The sequence below is a fragment of the Lygodium microphyllum genome, chromosome 8 (assembly GCF_053477565.2).
Source record: "Lygodium microphyllum isolate KBCC chromosome 8, Lygodium_microphyllum_v1.1.10, whole genome shotgun sequence".
NCBI lineage: Eukaryota > Viridiplantae > Streptophyta > Polypodiopsida > Schizaeales > Lygodiaceae > Lygodium > Lygodium microphyllum.
Window position 1 is genome coordinate 18,727,008 of NC_141142.1, and position 18,952 is coordinate 18,745,959.

At 41.7% G+C, this 18,952-nt stretch overlaps 1 protein-coding gene across 3 annotated transcripts in view; it reads right to left on the bottom strand.

Annotated features, from left to right (window-relative positions):
• Window positions 1–18,952, bottom strand: part of LOC148032030 (uncharacterized) — a 52,351-nt gene that overhangs the window by 10,275 nt on the left and 23,124 nt on the right. For 2 of the 3 annotated variants that reach the window (XM_087684025.1, XM_087684023.1), the window contains exons 10-15: window positions 6,330–6,414; window positions 5,889–5,978; window positions 3,965–4,045; window positions 3,756–3,887; window positions 3,550–3,600; window positions 2,989–3,132 (exon numbers count right to left, since the gene is read on the bottom strand). In XM_087684025.1, coding sequence (XP_087540151.1) covers window positions 2,989–3,132; window positions 3,550–3,600; window positions 3,756–3,887; window positions 3,965–4,045; window positions 5,889–5,978; window positions 6,330–6,414 — 583 coding nt within the window. The remainder of the gene's footprint in view (window positions 1–2,988; window positions 3,133–3,549; window positions 3,601–3,755; window positions 3,888–3,964; window positions 4,046–5,888; window positions 5,979–6,329; window positions 6,415–18,952) is intronic. The other variant, XM_087684024.1, reaches the window with a different exon arrangement.

Consider the following 18,952-nt stretch of genomic DNA (forward strand, 5'->3'; position numbering starts at 1 on the left):
CCCCCTCAAATGATAAGTTCCTACAGTTGCTGGCTTTTTCCCCCCCCTACATGATGGCATGGCCAAGGAGACTAGCTCATAGGCAACCTAGTCAAGTTAAAGCTTGAAACTTTAGATCCTTAGTAAGGGTTTTGTTTTACAAAGAAAATATACTAAGGGAAACAAAATCCACTATGGAAAAACATAAGATCCACTATGGCAAAGATAATTTCTTCAAAAAAATCTGTCAAAGTAGTTGTTGATAGTGGAAGCATCTTCTTCATCCATAAACTAATTTTGATAATGGTTACCATTCTGCACTTGTACTCTTTTACAATGGAAACATTCACTGGCTATATGGCCAATCTTACCACAATAATGACATGTCATTCGATCTTTGTTATCGGAGTTGAATCCTCAGCCTCAGCTCTTTGCTCCATAATTTCCTTTGGTATACAACATATTGTCTTTCTGTGTTAAGACAACTCCCTTTGCATCTTTGTTTTTATGTTTAGTTTCTTCATCAAATAGAGATTACTCAATGTCCTTAAGTGAGAGATTTGGAACATTACTTAAGGTAGATACAAGGTTCTCATATGGCTCTTGATTTTCACTTGCTAATAATACTGCAATGGCTTCATCTTCATCAATGTTCTTCTTTAGAGTAGCAAGATGAGTTTTTAGACTATTAAACTTATTAATGTGCATGGTCATAGAATAACTATCTTTTACATGAAGTTTGTAGAATTGCATGAGTAGTTTTAGCTTGGAATTTTTAGCTTGAGTTCCAAAGATCTTGTCAAGCTCATCCCATGTCCTTTTTGCATCTTTAATGCTGGAGAGATGGTGCAATACATCATTAGATAGTCCCCAAGCCATGATGCCTAGAGCCTTATTGTTCATCCTTTTCCACTCTTTTGTCTTGAGCTAGACTTCTTCAATGAACCTATCTTCATCATCTTCCTTCTTGCTATCTGCATCTCTTGCATCATCCTCGAATAGATCCAAAGGTCCTTCCTCATGGGATGATACATTGTCTTTTTTTCTTTCTAGGCATGAAAGCCTTCACCATTGAATTTGGTTATTTGCTCAAGTTCACAAATTTTAAAGGAGGTCTTACCACGAGTATACTCGGGCAATGTCTATCATTTTACAATGAGATTGAGGCTTACAAGGGATTTAATCAATTGGGCATTCCACATTAAAAATCTTCATGTTGTCATTGCAAGAATTGAATTTACACCAGTAAATGAATCGTTCTTGGATGTGTTAAGAAACACAGGTGCCAAGAAGCACTAGGTTAGTTTCAAGAGATACTAGCTGTGAAGAACTAGATGTCAAGCTTGATGATGATTGAGATCTTCAAATCTTCTAGTAAAACTTTCCCTCCTTGATGATTTGAGTGGTGAATCTCAATGTGTCTTTAGTATAATAGTAGATCACAGTGATAGTGAGTTTCTTGAACTAAGAGGAATAAAGAAATAATAACAAATATGAGCTTTGGTGCTTGTGGCTATGGCTGTCACAGTAGGGTTTCTTGGAGGTGATTGGTTTTCTTGACGCAACACTTTCATATCAACAACCATAGATTTGGTGGGACAGAAGCTTATAAGGTAGGCTCAAAAAGCCCTAACACCACAGGATGAATGACAACCTGTGTGCACAGTCTCGACCGTACGACCAGCACATAGCACAATTCAGGCAACAATGGCCGATTTTTGTAATGTCGGGCTATGGAGTGCTTAATGTCAAGGGCTTAGGTGATGAGAGGTTGCGCCCTAAAGTTAGAAAGGTATCTCTAGAAGAAAACTTGCAGAGATATACTCTAGTTTGAGAGATTGAAAAGCTCCAAGGAGGCAGGGTGCAGGCTAGCTATGGCAAACTTGACGGTAAACTGAAGATAGAGATGGAAGATGAGATCTTGAGCAAGTACTGATTTGACCAGAGATGGAGAGGAACCAGAGGAGCAGAGAGAAGAGCTAAGTTGAGCTTAGCCATGCTCACCATGGCTTTGATACCATGTTGAAATGCATGGATCTAGAGCATGGCTATGGTGGATGGCAGGGTGCAGGTTGGCTATGGAAAACCTAAAGGTAAACTAAAGATAGAGGTGGAATATGAGATCTTGAGCAAGTACTGATTTGACCAGAGATGGAGAGAGACCAGAGGAGCAGAGAGAAGAGCTAAGTTGAGCTTAGCCATGCTCACCATGGCTCTAATATCATGTTAAAATGCATGGATCTAGAGCATGGCTATGGTGGATGGAACACAAAGACAATGTTCATGATGACATAGATTAGAGAGACCAATTTTTACTCAAGTGAATTAGGTTCCAAGATGGAAGCTTGGACTCATAAACACAATCTTGAGTATGACACTGACTATGACTGAATTGACAAAGTACAATAGTATTCCATCATTGAATGATAAGAAGGTACATCACTTTATAGGCTTATGATGGTTCCCTTTTTCTCCACTGTGCATATGGAATTTAGGACATATCTTCCTGGAGCATACATCATTTTTCATATCTTTCAACAAGATCTAGTAACCAAAGATCAAAGCTCCACATTTCTCCCTTTCCTCTTACCAAGGATCAATTTCAATCTTGTTGCTCAGCTGCAAGTTTATACAACCTTGCACCTTGCACATGCATATAGTATGACACTGCCAATTTAAAGAGTTTAGAAATGGCAAAGAAAGAGATCCGCTTCTTGCAACTGTATGGGCTAGCATTTTTCCTCAAACCAACTATTAAGTCACACTTAACTCATGAGCATCAAATCATGAAGGGATACATCTAGCTAGGGAAGGATGGTATGTTGAAGCCATAAGGCTGATCATGAAAGATGGATGCAGATCTGGTTCCAATATCCCTGTGAATACCTCAGAGACAATGTAGCATGTTGGTGACAAGGATGGGTATCAAACCAGCCAAAAGGAAACTGCACAACTAAATATGATTTTCATACAACCACTAATACCAAACAACAAACAAAGAACACTTACATCTAGGAGTGCCTCATAATCTAAGATTGATTTTCTGTGTGCATCATGGTTGCCAGATATGTGAGTATCTTGTATTTGCTTAATCAAGCGTCTCATTGCTTCTCCATAGCGAACAGCCAGTTCATTAAGCTTTTGATAAGATTCCTACAATATTGCAACATGATAAGAACAATGTCAAAGCTCTCTCCTCCATCCCTCCCTCTCTCCCCAGACAATGATCTTGGATGTATATTAGTTTGTTTGCAGCAGCTCTTTTTGCACCTTCAAGATCTCAATATAACTTTCATTCTCGAGTTTTATAACATGTCAGCACATTAAAAAAGGATCGAGAAACCCTTTCAAAATCAGTTCTTTGATACAGAACTTCAAGCCATTTTTTCTTTATAGATCTCACATGCAATCATTTCAGTTCTTCGTTAATGTACCACAGTAGGAAATAAATACACATACTGAATCAGAAATACGCCAAACAGGGGCAACATGAGTCAGTTAAGGCACAATAGCATTTATAAAAAATGCAACAATAGAAAAGAAAGATATTCGCTCAGATCAGGACTGTACCACCACAGAATTACAGCTTGAAATAATTGCATCCAAAAAGTCGTGCAACTCCTGTTTTTACACAGGTTTCATCAAAAGAATGTCTTTTTCCTTTCTTGCTTCTACAAGTTGAAGTCTACTAGCTAGAACAAGTCACTTCAATCTGCAAACATCTATCTTGTAGACTTGGATTTTGTTGAAGGAAACTAAAACCCTGGTTATTTCACCTGAGAAATGCATTTGCCTGTTAGTTCTGGATTCTCTTTCATAAGAAGAGCTGCAAGTTCAAAGTATCCATTTGAAGGTTTGCAATATAGCAACAACAGATTTGTATATGTTTCTGGTGGAAAGGGTGGATTCTGCATGTGAAAATTTCAGTTAGCTTGTGAACGAGTGGACTATGATAATGTATGACAAGCATTGCAGCACATCCAACCTGTAAAAGGAAGTTTAATTTGCGAAATCCACCTGAAGGATCTGCATCTATGTTAAACAAAGCCTGATTGTGAAGTGTGACCTGTTGTTGTATTTATAAGAACAAGCACCAGATTGAGTCACAAGCAGAAAATACTAAAAGACTGACAATCTGATGAAATTTGCAAAAGCAAGTTTGTGGGCAAAAGGGAATACTTCAAAGAGATTTATAAAAGCAAGTTCTCAAAGCAGTTAATCAGCTTTTACCTTTCAGTTCAAAATGATCAAAATCACAGTTACACCAAAGGAACATTACGGCAGTACCTGAAGCAATAATTGTGGTTCTCTACAATTGATTTATTACAGATAGAACCTATATGAAACCTGATAGAGGGATGGTCCATCCTCCTAATGCGAATTCATACCAAACAATTTTAGACAACTTAACAACAAACAGTTAAGACTACTTACGTAGAAACTTGTGATATGCGGCATTTCACTGAGGGCGACAATAAGTGCCTTCACATGTCAAACTATCATATCCTCTAAAGGCAGGGTATATAGCTTCTAATGCGTTTGTTCCTCTAGCAAAGGTCTTCTTCCCCTCAGATGCAGCTACTCTTACTACAGTTCCAGACTGAAGTACCTATGTCCAGGACTTATTCTGTCAGTCAGGATCAGAGTAAGGAGTGAAGTTATCAAGGAATGAAAAAGGATAAGCTAACTAGAGACATGCTTGTGTGACAACAGTACAATGGTGTAATTGACTTTTTGTCTTACATGTAGAGGTGACTCCAAAAACTACATTTGATGAGTGCAGGAATCCTCAGAGTGAACCCTAATAAGTATTTCAAATGGAAGCATATTGTGTCTCCTACTTCTAGCAAGGAGTTATTTATTCTGTACAGTATCATGCACAATGTCACAAGTGAGTGCACAATAACTCCCTTGTTAATAATCTGTTACAAAACGTAGTGCAAGTGGCCAGATCAGGCATGCCATAGAAGGCCTTTCTCCAAGAATCTATTTACTGCTAGGGCTGTAAGCTTTTACAAACCAGCCTCTTGTACACCCTATCAATAGAGACGCTCCAGTAGTCTATCCTCAACTGTCACATCTTTTCCAGTGAAGATGATCATAGTGCCTGATTGAGCAATAGCATAGGCAGAAGAGAGACCAAACCCCAAATCAGGAACATACAGAACCTCATAAACTGATCTGTGGCCCTGGTGATCTGGAAGTAGGGGCATGCTGTGCCATGGATAGCATAGGTTGGAAGATTGACTTGGTCAAGGATGGCTTTAGAATTCAGGTTCTAGAAACAATAGTTGGTGCCATCCAACTTCTGAGCCTCTGGTAGATTGGGAAGAACAAGAATTTGCACCACTGGTGGATGAAGAGGTGTGTGAAGGAAGCTTTCCTTGTCCATGGAAGATGGACGATCTTTGTTAAGGTATGCAGGTTCACTTGAGGTTGAAATCCTAGATTTTCCGTCACAATTTGGACTCTGTAGTGTTGGTTCTGCTAGAACAAACTCTGATCAGCATAAGATTTTACAAATTGTCATACACACAGAAGAAAATCTAGCCTTTATTTGTATGATGACAATGGCAAGGTAATTGGAACTATGCTTTTTAGCTCAAATGGGGTGCATCAGTGGATGCCCACTTAGTTTGTACTTGTTACTACAGGTTGTCCAAACAAACCAATTGCTCCTCCGTGTTGATCCCTATCTGCCAATGATAGCACAATGATAGCATCTGTATTACTGTAGCCTAGAAGCTGCAGCACTCCACAATAGATGAGATTTTTTTTAAGACTTGTTCCTACAATTCATTAACCGGTGTCTATCCATCACTAATACACCATGGTTTCAAAGCAGACACTCACCCACACCATGCTCAGACATGCATGCACATGCTGGCTTATTAATGTAATATGCATACCAAATCAAGTTCTTCCTCAATTCTTGGGGGCATGTCCTTTAGAGCTAGTTTTGCTGCTTCGATGTGTCCAGTGACATATTCAATTGCTCCCTACAAAAGATCAAGTTTTCCAAGGATCCAATTGTGAAACCCCACCCCCATGAAAAGGGAAAAAAGAAGGACAAAAACAAACAAACCAAGAGAAATCATGCACAAAAGAACAGTGCTAACTTTGATAATGTCATTTCTAATCATAATTGACAGAGGGTTAGAAAGCAACTCTTTGGATGATGGATTTGTTGTCTTCTTTCAGTTTATTGACAATCATCATCAGTGTATCAAGAGACTTGTGAAAGGCTTCTTAGTTAAGCCTTAATAATTTATTGTACACTGTTCACTATATCAGTGTTTATGAATTTATCTATCAATGTATTTCTGGTTGCCAGCTGAGAAAACACATACTTTTAAATTGAAGGCCTCCACTAGTTTCGAACATTTAAGTGATTGGCTGTTCCCCACACTGCAGAGCTCCATACCATCAACATTACTGGGCACAAAATAAAAAAGAAAGTGGAGATATATATGGCACCTATACTGTCTCTAAAAGAAAATTGACCTGTGTATATGTGCCTGCATCTGTTTAAATAAATTTTCGCATGATTCATTCATAAAACATTGTGTACCTGTACCTAAAGCAAACTGAGAATGATGTTGCAAAGAAGGTGAACCCTTTATAGTAGGCATAAGCACTACATACTTTTCGCCTCATTTGCACAAAATCAAGAACAGTCTGCCCCTTTCAAGCGATGGAAACCTCTGGCCTAGCATCAGAGCAACCTACCACTACACCCCAGCCAACTACCTTACATATCATCCTTTTGGTGTCAGTGTGAGTGCCGAGAGTACTCTATTTGGACAGGTTGTAGTATACACTCCACCTCATGTGGACAGCTCCATTGGCTTCATCCCACCCTCCTCATCACTACCTAACAAATAGCTGAGGCCATTCTTATGGGGCAGGGCAGGCATTTTCAAGATTTCTCTTTCAACACCAGACGCTGCTCAGGATTTAGTCAATGACTCCCCAGTATTCTTCAGGACCAAGGTCATCTAGATGGTGCCTTGGTATAGCGGCTTCATTACACCAAGTTTTTGTCACAGCTATGAGTTTCCATAATACACTATGGCCCTTCTTTTCCTTGGACTTAAACAATAGAATTTTGCCACCTGCTACTGGACTGTGGGCACACGTTTGGCAATATGCTTCCAGCTACCTTTGTAGATGCCATGACCGGTGCAAGGATGCCAAAGGTTAGGGTGACAGGGTTAAAATCACCTAGAGGATGCTGCTGGATTTCCAGATTGTAGCAAGTGACACTACTATAGTTCTGCCAATTATCATCACTGCTGAGCCAATTCGAAGGCTTAGATGTCATGACTCCAGCCACCAGACCACTGATTGCTGGCAGTTTGGATGTAAGGCCACCCAGCAGAAGGCTCATCATGATAGATAGCAAACTTCTTAGCAACCAAAGCCCACCCCCTATGACAAACGACAAGGGATTCACTTAAGTCCTGTTGAGCAACCAAAGTCATCAAATTCACTAATATTTGATTGTAATGCATTAATTCCTAATTTCAGTCTCCATTAACAGCCCCAAAAAGGTTTTATTTGTATTTATTGGGACTTTTTTTGCATGGTAGGACAAATGCTCCAAAATTCTCTATAAATAGGGCATGTTGTAGCATTCTCCCCTCCCTCAAATCTCTCTTACTCATTCCTCTTCAGATCAGATTACCCACTATTGTCTCAACTGCCAATCCAGCGTCCTGATGACCAGTTTACCAGCCTGACAATCAATCCACCACCCTGGCGACATTTTTGCAGCAGTGTGCAACCCGATTACTGCTCTTCATCCCTGCATTTCAGCTGCTATGCCACCCAGCATCCACGATCATTGTCCGGTAGTTGTCTCCATCACCAGCATTGCTTTGGGCTGTTTGGAGCTGTACACCTGCTGCTACCTTGGGATTTTCTAGATGGGGATATTACTCTGCTGTTCGCCCAGCCGCTGCCAACTCTGTTCAAGCCTTGTGCCGTCTACTATACCTGCATGACCTTTTTGATAGTGCTATGCTGATTATCCAGGCCGTTATCATATAGGAGCATCCAATCTCCTACTTCCACAGCCCTCAGATGAAGTCTATGCTTTTTATCAAACCTATCTTTATTCTTAAACTTGGCTTTCTTCAGCCTCATCATTGCAAGCTCTATATTCTCACACATTCTCTCCAACTGTCAAATCTATCGGGCAAGAAGCTCTTCTCTGCTCATTCCTTCTTCCTAAGGTGCTATTCCTAAGGTAGTACATTCCATATAGCTGCAACTTCCTGTATCAGTATGATAGGCTTTTGTCCATATATCAACTCTGCAGGTATATATTCTGTAGTAGCAGTCTGAGTAGTTCAATTAGTCCACAAAGCATAGGGAAGTAGCCTTGACCACTCCTGTATCTTCCCTCTGCATGCTTTTGCTAGGGGTTAACATCATCTTTGCTACTACCAGATCTGCGTTTTATGCTGCTGAACATCCTTGCACTGCCACCATCTCCATTCTGGAGAAGCTCTCATCTTCATCATCAACTCCTTTGCTCAAGGGACTACCTTTTGCTCCCTTCACAATTGGATCCCTTTACAAGTACTACCACCTGGTCTGTCAAGAAAGTGCACTCATCTCCGAGTCTTGACAGGTGTCAACAACTACTCTGCTCACCTAAGTATCAGTCCCAAAGACACGGAACCCGAAGGCTCCATTGTGTCATCATTGTACATATTCATCATTTCATTCATTCTTTGTGTTTTGAAGTTCTATATCTCAGTGTTTGCCATACACACTCTTATGTTCATCCCCACAAATCCTACCACTGCTTTTAAGAGCTAAAGATCATAATCCTTGTAACTTCATGAAGGCAAATAAAGGTTGCATGAAGCTGCAACACTCTCAAATTCCAAATCCTTCTTCATTCAACTATGTCATCCAGTAGATACCATTATCTTCTTCTCCCTTCCACCCTCCCACTACAAGTTTCATACTATGTCTTCTTTCCCACATGATGGAGGCGCATCTACTATGGCAAGAAAAATCACTCCACCAAAGACTGTATGTACATTCTCATCATGTAGCACACTACTCTATGCATCTCATTGTGCAATGCACACCTAGGTGGATTCTAAGTTGTCTCCGCTGGCGGTTCTTCACCATCTCACCACACTTTGTCACCCTTCCCCTCGTCATCGACAACCTTGAGTGGTTGGGATATCTTGTTTATTTTGTGATATATTGGACTTAACTTTACTTTTTCATTCTCGCCATGGGGCTCAATTACTTGAAAGGATGCAAACCATATTTTCTTCCCACGCAAAAAAGAAAAAGGTTCAATGTGGTTCCATCTGCCGTTGCAGGTCCTAGTCGGCCACTGGGCAGCCAACGAGCACCCTTTGTTCCATGCCTTGGCCTCTATGGGGGAATCACTTGATTCCCTTGGTAAGATAGGCATCACCTCTATAGCCTTGGTAGGCCAGTGGCAACCGATGTGCACCCTTTGTCTAATGCCCTAACTGATTTGGAGTGGGATGCCTTGGGGTAAACATGGGTCTAAGCTTTTCTTACAGTCCCTTTCTAGTTTCAATTTTGGGCATGAGAGCGGGGTATTGAGCTAAAAATTCATTCCATACTACTTCTCTCTTTAAAAAAGTCCCAAAACAGGTAAATTACCAAAAGTGTCATTTAATGGGGAGCAATTGTAGAGAGTTTTTGTGTGCCACATGCAAAACCCTAATTTGGGAGGTCCATCTAAATCTCTAAATAGACTGGCTGCCCACCATTCAGTCCCATCCTTGTATGCAGGTTTCTCACTCTATTGTGCAGATTTCAGCCATCAACCACCTTCTTCTTGTTGTCTATCCCGTGCCGACTAGAGCTTGACATCTTCCAACCCCCCTAGCAATTGGTCTTCTTGTTATCTATCCCGTGCCAACTATAGCTTGACATCTTCCAACCCCCCTAGCGACTGGTCTACTGCTGCCGCCTGCATTTGTAGTTTTGTTGACATCACCAATTGATTTCCTCTCTCTGATGCCTTTCCAGTTTGTGTTTACACCTACTACTACTGGTCAACAAGTTCATGCTCCTCTCCAACACCTCGTGCAGATGCATTTTGCTGTCCAGTAAGCCGCCTCCATCATTTGACACCTCCTCGATTGTCGCCTGGCTGTCTATAGCCTCTGCTGACCAGTTTCCAGCCTTCATCAACACTCCTACAACTCTAACTCGTGCATATAACACTGGAGATCTCTCTCTAGTGGATCTTGTTGTACTAAGAAATGAACTTAGCCACTTAAACAACCCCAAAACATGCTTATTTTAGGCTTATTTTAGCCAAAACCCTAAAATGGGGAGCAAATCGAGAGTAAGTGGGAGAGGATCTAGAACCCTAATTTTCTATAAATAGGCAACCAACCCTCCACTCTTCCTCCCTAATCTCGTTTTTGCAGATTGCAGGTGCTAGAGCTTTGCTGCCCACACCCCATTCACGGAGGACATCTCAACCAAGGTTGTCCCACATTGTCTATCACATGTTGGTGCCTGTTTTGCAGCCTTCTTCTTGCTGATCTGCCCTATTCAGCCATCGCCTTGCAGATCCACCTTCCACAGTGCACTTGCAGCTTGGCGATCTCATTCTAGTGTTGGCGACTGCTCCTGGAGGTTCTCCACTACCTGGCGACTGCATCATCATCATCATCTGATGTTTTCCTCTGTCGCTTGGTATTCTTCATCACTAAGGAGGCTGTGTTTTGAGTCTAGAGCTCCTGCCCTGACCTTCTCTCTCCTCCAGAGCATGTGTACATTGTCGTCCAACATCAGGAGGCTGCATTTCAGTTTATTTCTCTCTCCTCACCTGACATCCACACACTCAAGTATTTGCGTTTACTGTACGCTCTCTCTCTATACTCCCTGCCTGCATCACATCCAGCTACACAGCTATGTTTGCTGGTGTTTGACACTTGGAGACTTCCTTGCTGCGATTCGAGATCCGTTCGGAGTACAATACACGCTCCAGCTCATTACCCCTACCTTGATCCTTGAGATACAAGAGTTCGAGGTTCAGTATTCATTCACTGCATAGTGTGTTTGTTGCATGAGCATTGTATTATTCAATAGTTATATCACTTCATTTATTTACTATGTTCATTGTCTCTTAGTTACCCTAACCCTAATTGTTTTCTTTTGTCAGTCTGTGCTTTGTCATACACTTTCTATTTATGTTTCTGTGTCAGGGTATTTCCTTACATGGTATCAGAGCCTGGTACTCTCTAAGAAACCTAGGCCTTTGATCTGAAAGCTCTACACAAGAAGCAAGAATAACAGTAGATTCAAATGACTTTGAACACAACACCACCGATTCAATCTACAGAATCAACTATGCCGAGAACCGAGCGAGAGTGGGCCAATCAGCTTGCTCCACAAAGTTCCGACATGGTGGAAGGCACTTCTGATTACATGGAAGAAAAGCTAGCCAAGATTACCTCTGAAGAATACAAACTGATCATAGCTTATCGACGAAAGAAGATAAAGGAGATCGACCGAAGGATTGTCCTTCAAGAAAATCTCTTAAATGAAGGTATGCATGAATTTCTCTCTTCAGATTTTGCATGTAAGTCTGATGATGTTGCAAGGTTGTTGAGACTTCCATCAAGGATGGGTCCCCCCTGTTGGAAAACAAGACCCGGAGTATGTTCCTTTATTTCATCCACTTCCATCCACTCCGGTGCAAGGTACGTTAGATTCATCTTTTGTGCCTTCTTTTTCTTCTGCTTTGCAATATTCTTGTAGAGATCATGTGGAAAAAAGAGTACAATCTGTTGACTATGGAAAAGGTCCTCTTAAGGACCAATTCCTGTATGTTAACATACATCGTGGGGACTATAAGAAAAAGCCAGGTACCTTTTCTTCTAACCTTCCTTCTTTTCCGTCTACTTTACAAAATCAGAATGAATTTGGTGTTCCTTTTTCTTCATTGCATGGTGCATCATCATCTTCACATTTTCATTTCCAATCATTCAATGATAAAAATGAACAAAATGCATATGCACCTCATACACCTCATCTTCAAAACCAACCCATCCCACCACATTCATCCCCTGCTTCTCCACTTCCATTCACACCATTCACTTTTCCATTTCAGACACCTTATGTCGCAACGCACATCACACCGGGGGGTTATGGAAACATAGGCATATCCTTTAGGACCTCATCCTTACCTCTATCGAGTGGTATTCCACCTACTTCCAATACACTTTTGGGACCATTGCAGCCTGGGTATCCCCCCCAATCTCTCCCAAGTGTGGATCAGTTGACTCCACAGTTTGCCTCCATGGCATTATCCAGTGGACCTTTTGGTCATACTTCCGTGCCCCAGCCTCACTTTGGACAAGGCTTCCGTATCCCAATGCCTCCACCTACACCAACACCTTATGGAAATATTCATGTTTCAATGCCTCCGCCTCAATCGGCACTCATTGGACACTCACAGCCTACTTCTACCTACCCATCTTTCCCCCTCCTTCTTTGTATCAGACACATCCACCTCCACTATCTTACCCTCCACAATCTTATCCCCCACATCCATCTTACCCCACCTACTTGACAGCTCATGGTTCTAGCTCATCTTCTGCCAAGCATACATTTAATGACAAGACTCGTTTTAACGGGTCAAACTTTACTACTTGGTCGAACTTGATGACACATGTCCTTGACTCCCAGAACCTATGGGATCTTGTGCAGGGGTTGGAACCCCAACCCGATGTAGCATTTGGTTCATACGAGGTTGTCCGCTCATGGAAGGCTAGAAATGCCTCCACTATTGTCGAGCTGATGCAAGGCTTACTGCCTACGTTTTATTCTCAACTTCAACATTTTGACTTAGCGTCAGAGCGATGGGCACACTTGACTGACCGCTATGCAGCTCGGGATAGGACCCATCGTATTAATCTTGATCATGAGCTTCAGCTTTTCCAAATCACTGACTGGGATGACTTGAAAGTTAAGTTGGCTAAGTATCGGCATCTCCTCATTGAATTCTCCACTACGGGACTCCTAAGTCCTCTAACAATTAGGTCACATTGTTCCTAAACAAACTCCCCAAGAAATACTTCAATTTTGTGGAAGGCATAGTTTCAAAACCTACCATGCCTACATCCTATGAATTTGAGTGTCAACTATTGCGTTACGCATGGTTGTTCGATCAGTTTCATATGAATTCCTCTTCAGAGAGGACTCTTGTTGCTCATTCTCAAAAAGGGCAACAAGGGAAGGGCAAACAAAACCAAGCCTCCACTCAAAATCAAAATCAAACTCAAAAGCAAAATCAATCCAGGGACTCATAAAGAACATCCCAATCCCTCAAACCTAGGTGGCAGAATGTACCTAAAAAGAATAGGTATTGTCAACATTGTCAAAAGACTGGCCATTTTGATGGCAAGTGTCAATCAAACGCAAGAGGCACAACACCAAAACCTAAGTCTCAGAACCCGGCCCCTCAGTCGGGCAACCTCTAGCAAGGGAGGCAAGGTGATGGCAAGGGGAATTTAAAGGTCAGACTCACACTGCCACCACACAGCCATCTCAATCGACAACGTTCTCAACTCCAAAGGGCTTGTCTAACTGGTCTACAGTGGTCCACATCATCTCCATAGGGCCATCAGATGTGAGTCTTGTCCATATCTATGAGTTGCCTCCCGACGAGGTTACTGCATAGGCCCACTCGACATAGCCGAGCACTTCAGCTCCTGTTTGGATTGTGGACAATGGAGCTACATATCACATGACTCCTATAGAGGACAACTTTCGTATCCGACCCCCTACAACCGGGCGGGTCCGCGTAGGAAACAACTCCTTGGTCAAGATTTAGGCCCAAGGTTGTGTCAGTTTTGCCACTAACAAGGGTCCGGATCTGGCTATGCTGGACAATGTATATCATGTCTCTCAGCTTGGAGTGAACTTGTTATCTATTCAGCAGCTTTGTCGGTTGGGGCGACCGGTTTTCTTTATAGCGATGTGAGAGAGAACAAGATCGAAGCTCAGCACAGAAAACCAATAGACAGTAGAGAGTGAAGCAAGACACCCACTGTAATTGACTGAAAGAGTGTGAACGGAAAGTACAAAATATACCATAAGTCTGGAGGAAAAACCTCTCCTACCGAGAGTAAAAAGTGCCCCAATGTCCTACTAATCACTGACACTCTTATGTGAGCGTAGGTGTAAGTAAGACATGAGTAAAATACCCAACAAACCCCCCTGGAGTGGAGTGATCAAGAGTACAAGGATCATCTGCCACCAAAGGAGATTAAATTTAAAGCATGGCGAAATGCTTCAAATTTTTCACGAGGAAGATCTTTGTTGAAGATGTCTGGTACATTACTAGTGGTAGGACAATAGACAAGGCTGATATCACATGCATGTAGCCTCTCTTTGACAAAGTGATAATGTATCTCAATGTGTTTCGTGAGTGCATGAAACACTGGGTTCCATGCCACTGCAATGGCACTCTGATTGTCAGTGAATAAAGGAGTAGGCTCTGTAACAGATACATCTAGATCAGCTAGCAAGCATCTCATGCATACGCATTCAACTGTGGTAGTAAAAGCTGCCTTGTATTCCGCTTCACATGACGATGTGGCAACAGTGGACTGTTTCTTGCTAAGCCAAGATATGCAAGACGAGCCAAGAAAGAAACAATTGCCACTAGTGGAGTGACGTGAATCATAATCACCAGCCCAATCAGAATCTATAAGCATGTAACTGCAATGGTCCCCCCTTGGCATAAAGCAATCCAAGAGATCTAGTACCCTGAAAGTAACGGAAGACACACTTAATAGCTTGCCAATGTGACATGCGTGGCTGATGCATATATCTTCTCAGGGCTGAAACTGCAAACTGTATGTCTGGCCTAGTGTTGCATAAGTAAGCAAGGCATCCAACTGCTGGAGCATATATGTGTATATCAAACAAATTGCTGTCATCATGTAATGACAGTTTAAGTTTAGGTTCCATTGGTGTACAAACTGTCTTGCAATCCTATAAGCCAAACTTCTCAAGAAGTTTACCAATGTATCTTGACTGTGATAACCCAATACATCTAGCATCATGTATGAACTGAATGCCCAATTAATAATGCAAAGACCCCAAGTCTAACATGTCAAAATTTTGCTGCAAATTTTGTTTAAATGCTGAAATATGATCAGCATGTGTCCCTGTAAGCAAGAGATCATCAACATCAAGACAAATGATCAGCATGGATCCCCCCTCTTTACATACGTAAAGGGTAGACTGAGGACTAAGATGACCTGTTTATGAACCCTTGGCTAAGCAAGAAAGCATCTATCTTTGCATACCAAGCTCTAGGAGCTTGTTTCAAACCATACAAAGCTTTTTTCAGCTTGCAGACCAAGTGTTCTAAGCCCTCAACTACAAAACCAAGGGGCTGCTGTACATATACTTCCTCATGAAGTTCCCCATGTAAAAATGCAATTTTAATATCCAACTACTGCACAATCCATCCATAATGAGCAGCCAAAGCAACCACAGACCTGATGGTCATCATATGGGAAGTAGAAGCAAATGTCTCCTCATAGTCAATGCATTTTTTCTGTGCATAGCCTTTAGCTACAAGCCTTGCCTTGTATTTATCAATGGATCCATCTGCATTCCGTTTCAGCTTGTAGACCCATTTTGTTCCAATGGCTTTCTTCCCAAATGGCAAAGACACCAAATCCCATGTTTGATTCTTAGTGATAGAATCCAATTCAGCTTTCATTGCTGCCATCCAATGCACACTCTGTTGTGCATCCTCAAAACATTCAAGCTCATCATCAAGGGTGCTTGCTGCCATAACGAACTCCATGGTATGTGCAGTATCATGCATACGAGCTTGTCTTCTAGTACAACCAGCCATGGGTGCATTCAAATGACTATCTTTCATAGTCTATAAATACCATCTAGGCATTTGTCTTGCCTCCTGACTGTGTATAAGCTCTTGCTGAATTTCAGTTTCAGCACTTTGCAGATCAGCCAATGGCTGATTTTCTGCATTTTCCAAAGGAGCAGCTGGCTGAACATTGAATTCACTTCCTGAAACTCTAGCTGAATCACCAAATGTAATGGGCAGCAGCCCTTCAAATATATCACGGGCAGCCTGTGTGTCTAAACCAGCCAGGGACAATTCTGATTTTTCATCAAATAGTACATCCCTACTGACAAACACCTTTTTAGAAATCGGATCATAGAGTCTATAGCCTTTGCTCTCACTGCTATATCCCATAAAAATGCATTTAATAGCCTTGTTATCCAACTTTTTCCTGAGTACCTTTGGAATATGTGCATATGCAAGGCACCCAAATGTATGAAAGTGTCCAATAGAAGGTTTCTGGCCGTTTCAAGCCTCAAAAGGCGTATTTTTCTTCAAAGCTTTAGTGGGGTATCTATGGCAAGCACACATGACGGTTTCCATCCAAAAACTGAGGCAAGCTCTTTGCCTTCAGCATACATCTGGCCATCTCCATGGGTGACTGATTCTCTCTCTGCAACCCCATTTTGCTGTGGAGTATAAGCAGTAGTGTACTGATGGACAATGCCCTTTTGCTTCAAAAAAGAATTCAGCATAGAGGACATATATTCCCCCCCCGGTCCGAATGGAGAATCTTAATTTTACAACCAGACTGGTTTTCAACAAGTGCAATGAAAGCCAAGAATGCATCATACACTTCTGACTTTTTGACCAAAGAGTAGACCCAGCAGAATCGAGTAAAGTCATCAATAAAAGTCACAAAATAGTAACATCCTCCCAATGACTTTGTCTGCATAGGCCCACATACATCTAAATGCACTAACTGCAACCTGGTTGTTGCTCTAAAAGCAAGATCACAGGGAAACTAAAAACAATGCATTTTTTCCAAAATACATCCTTCGCACAAGTGCTCAAGAGATCTCTCCAACAGAGGTAAGCCATCTAGAATCTATATACGCTATAAGAGCATCAAGCTGCCAAAGTTCACATGCCCCATCCTAGCATGCCATAACTGTGCCTGTATCATAGCAGGAGTAAGAGTGGATGTCAAATACGCTACTGATCAACTAAAAGAGCATCCAACTCGTATAATCCATGTCATAAAGTGCCTATCAAGACCAAAGTCATGTGTTCTTTGTCTCTCACCATGCATCTGTCATCATCAAATGTTACCTGCAATCCACAATGTGCTAAAGAAGAAATAGAGAGCAAATTCTTCTTTATGCCTGGCACAAAAAAAGCATCCTGTGGGCAGAGAATAGAGCCATCAATGGCTGTGAGCACAATCTCCCCAATACCTCGAATAGGGTATGATGCATTGTTGGCACACTGTACAGACTTGCCAACTGGAGCTGCACTAACAGAAGCAAATAAATATATGCGAGATGTAATATGCCTAGAAGCACCACTATCAAAAAACCAAGTGCCTAAATCCTCAGTAGAGCTGAATGCTCGATTTGCCCAAGAGGCATCATAACTGCATGTGTAAAAACAATAGTCCTTGTCTGCAACAAAGGACGCGGACTCAGTAGCAGTGGAAGGAGCATCAGAAACAGACATTCCTGACTCCTTTTTTTTCTCTTTGGCAATGCTATTTCTACACTCGGTGATGTAGTGGCTTGGCTTCTTGCAATAATGGCATTTGCCATTTTTGGCTTGCGTACCCTCTTGTTTTTTGTTTGCTTGTGATGTGCCAGAAGTCCCAGAACTCTACGGAGCATTCTTCACTTGGCTGCCTTTGCCCTTCTGTTTAGCCATACAAGCCTGCTCAGAGGCTATAGCATCCACGCCACTATTTCTCCTTGTTTGCTCCTCCTCTAGAAGCAAACTGACTAATTGAAGAAAAGTGATTGGCTGCACGGCAATCCTCATGGTGAGGTTTAAGGCCATATGAAAAGCCAACTACGAAGGAGGCAATGAGTTCAAAGTGGTAGATATCATCTGTGCATCCGAATAGTACTCGTCAACATTCATGTGTTGCTCTCGCAAGTCCTGAATTTTTTTCAAGTGTTCCTGAATAGAATCACCTTCATCCATTTTCAATGTCTCTAGCTCTTTCTTTAAGAAAGAGATGCGAGTCTCATTCTTGCCTGCAAATATCTACTCCAAAGTTAGCCAAGCTTCTCATGAAGAAGCTGCTGAACAAATGTGGGGTATGATTGGCCGCTGAACTGCCTATGCAATCAACGACAAAGCCTGTGCATCCTGTGTATCCTATGCTTTTTGAGCTGTTGTTCTTTGGGGAAGTGGCTGAAGTGGAGTAGGCTGAGGTGCTCGTGGTGCACGTCCTCCTAGAGGAGAAGGTGGAGCCACAACTCCAGGTCAAGCTTCTTCTCCATTGACATAATCCCAAAGATTTTTAGCCACAAGTACATTCTTCATCATGGAGGACCAAAGTGAATAGTTATTTCCATCAAATCTGTCCTCCTTGGATACATAGGTGAAAACATATCCTCCCTGATTTGCCATGATTTTCAATTACCAAAAAATGCAAAAGAGCAATGTCGAAGCAGGACTACACTGGAAATCTGAAATTTCCAAAAATTACCGGAAATAACTTTCTGCAATTAGTGTACAGAGATGCACTTTGTCAAAACTATCTGTTATGCACGCAGTCCAACGTGCAATCAGTTTTCAGCAACACTATACCAGCAAAATCCCCAAGATTTCTTGCCTCGGATTTGTCAAAACAGTCTTTCAATGACTGTAACTGTATTGCATATGCCAATGTTCCCAAAAAATATAAAAGCCCCAAAAAAATTTAATGAATGTGTCCAGAAATTGCATTCAATGTGTCCCAGACACGTTTCCTGAATTCGTGTCTACTGCTAGGAACCCCCTCTTCCAGAAATTAATTCTGGTATAAAAAAGGTAAAAAAATTTTAAAAATTACCTTTGAAATGACGAGCTGTCGCTGACCACCCCTCTGACCTAACGTGTGGTGCTTACGGGCGGCCTCGG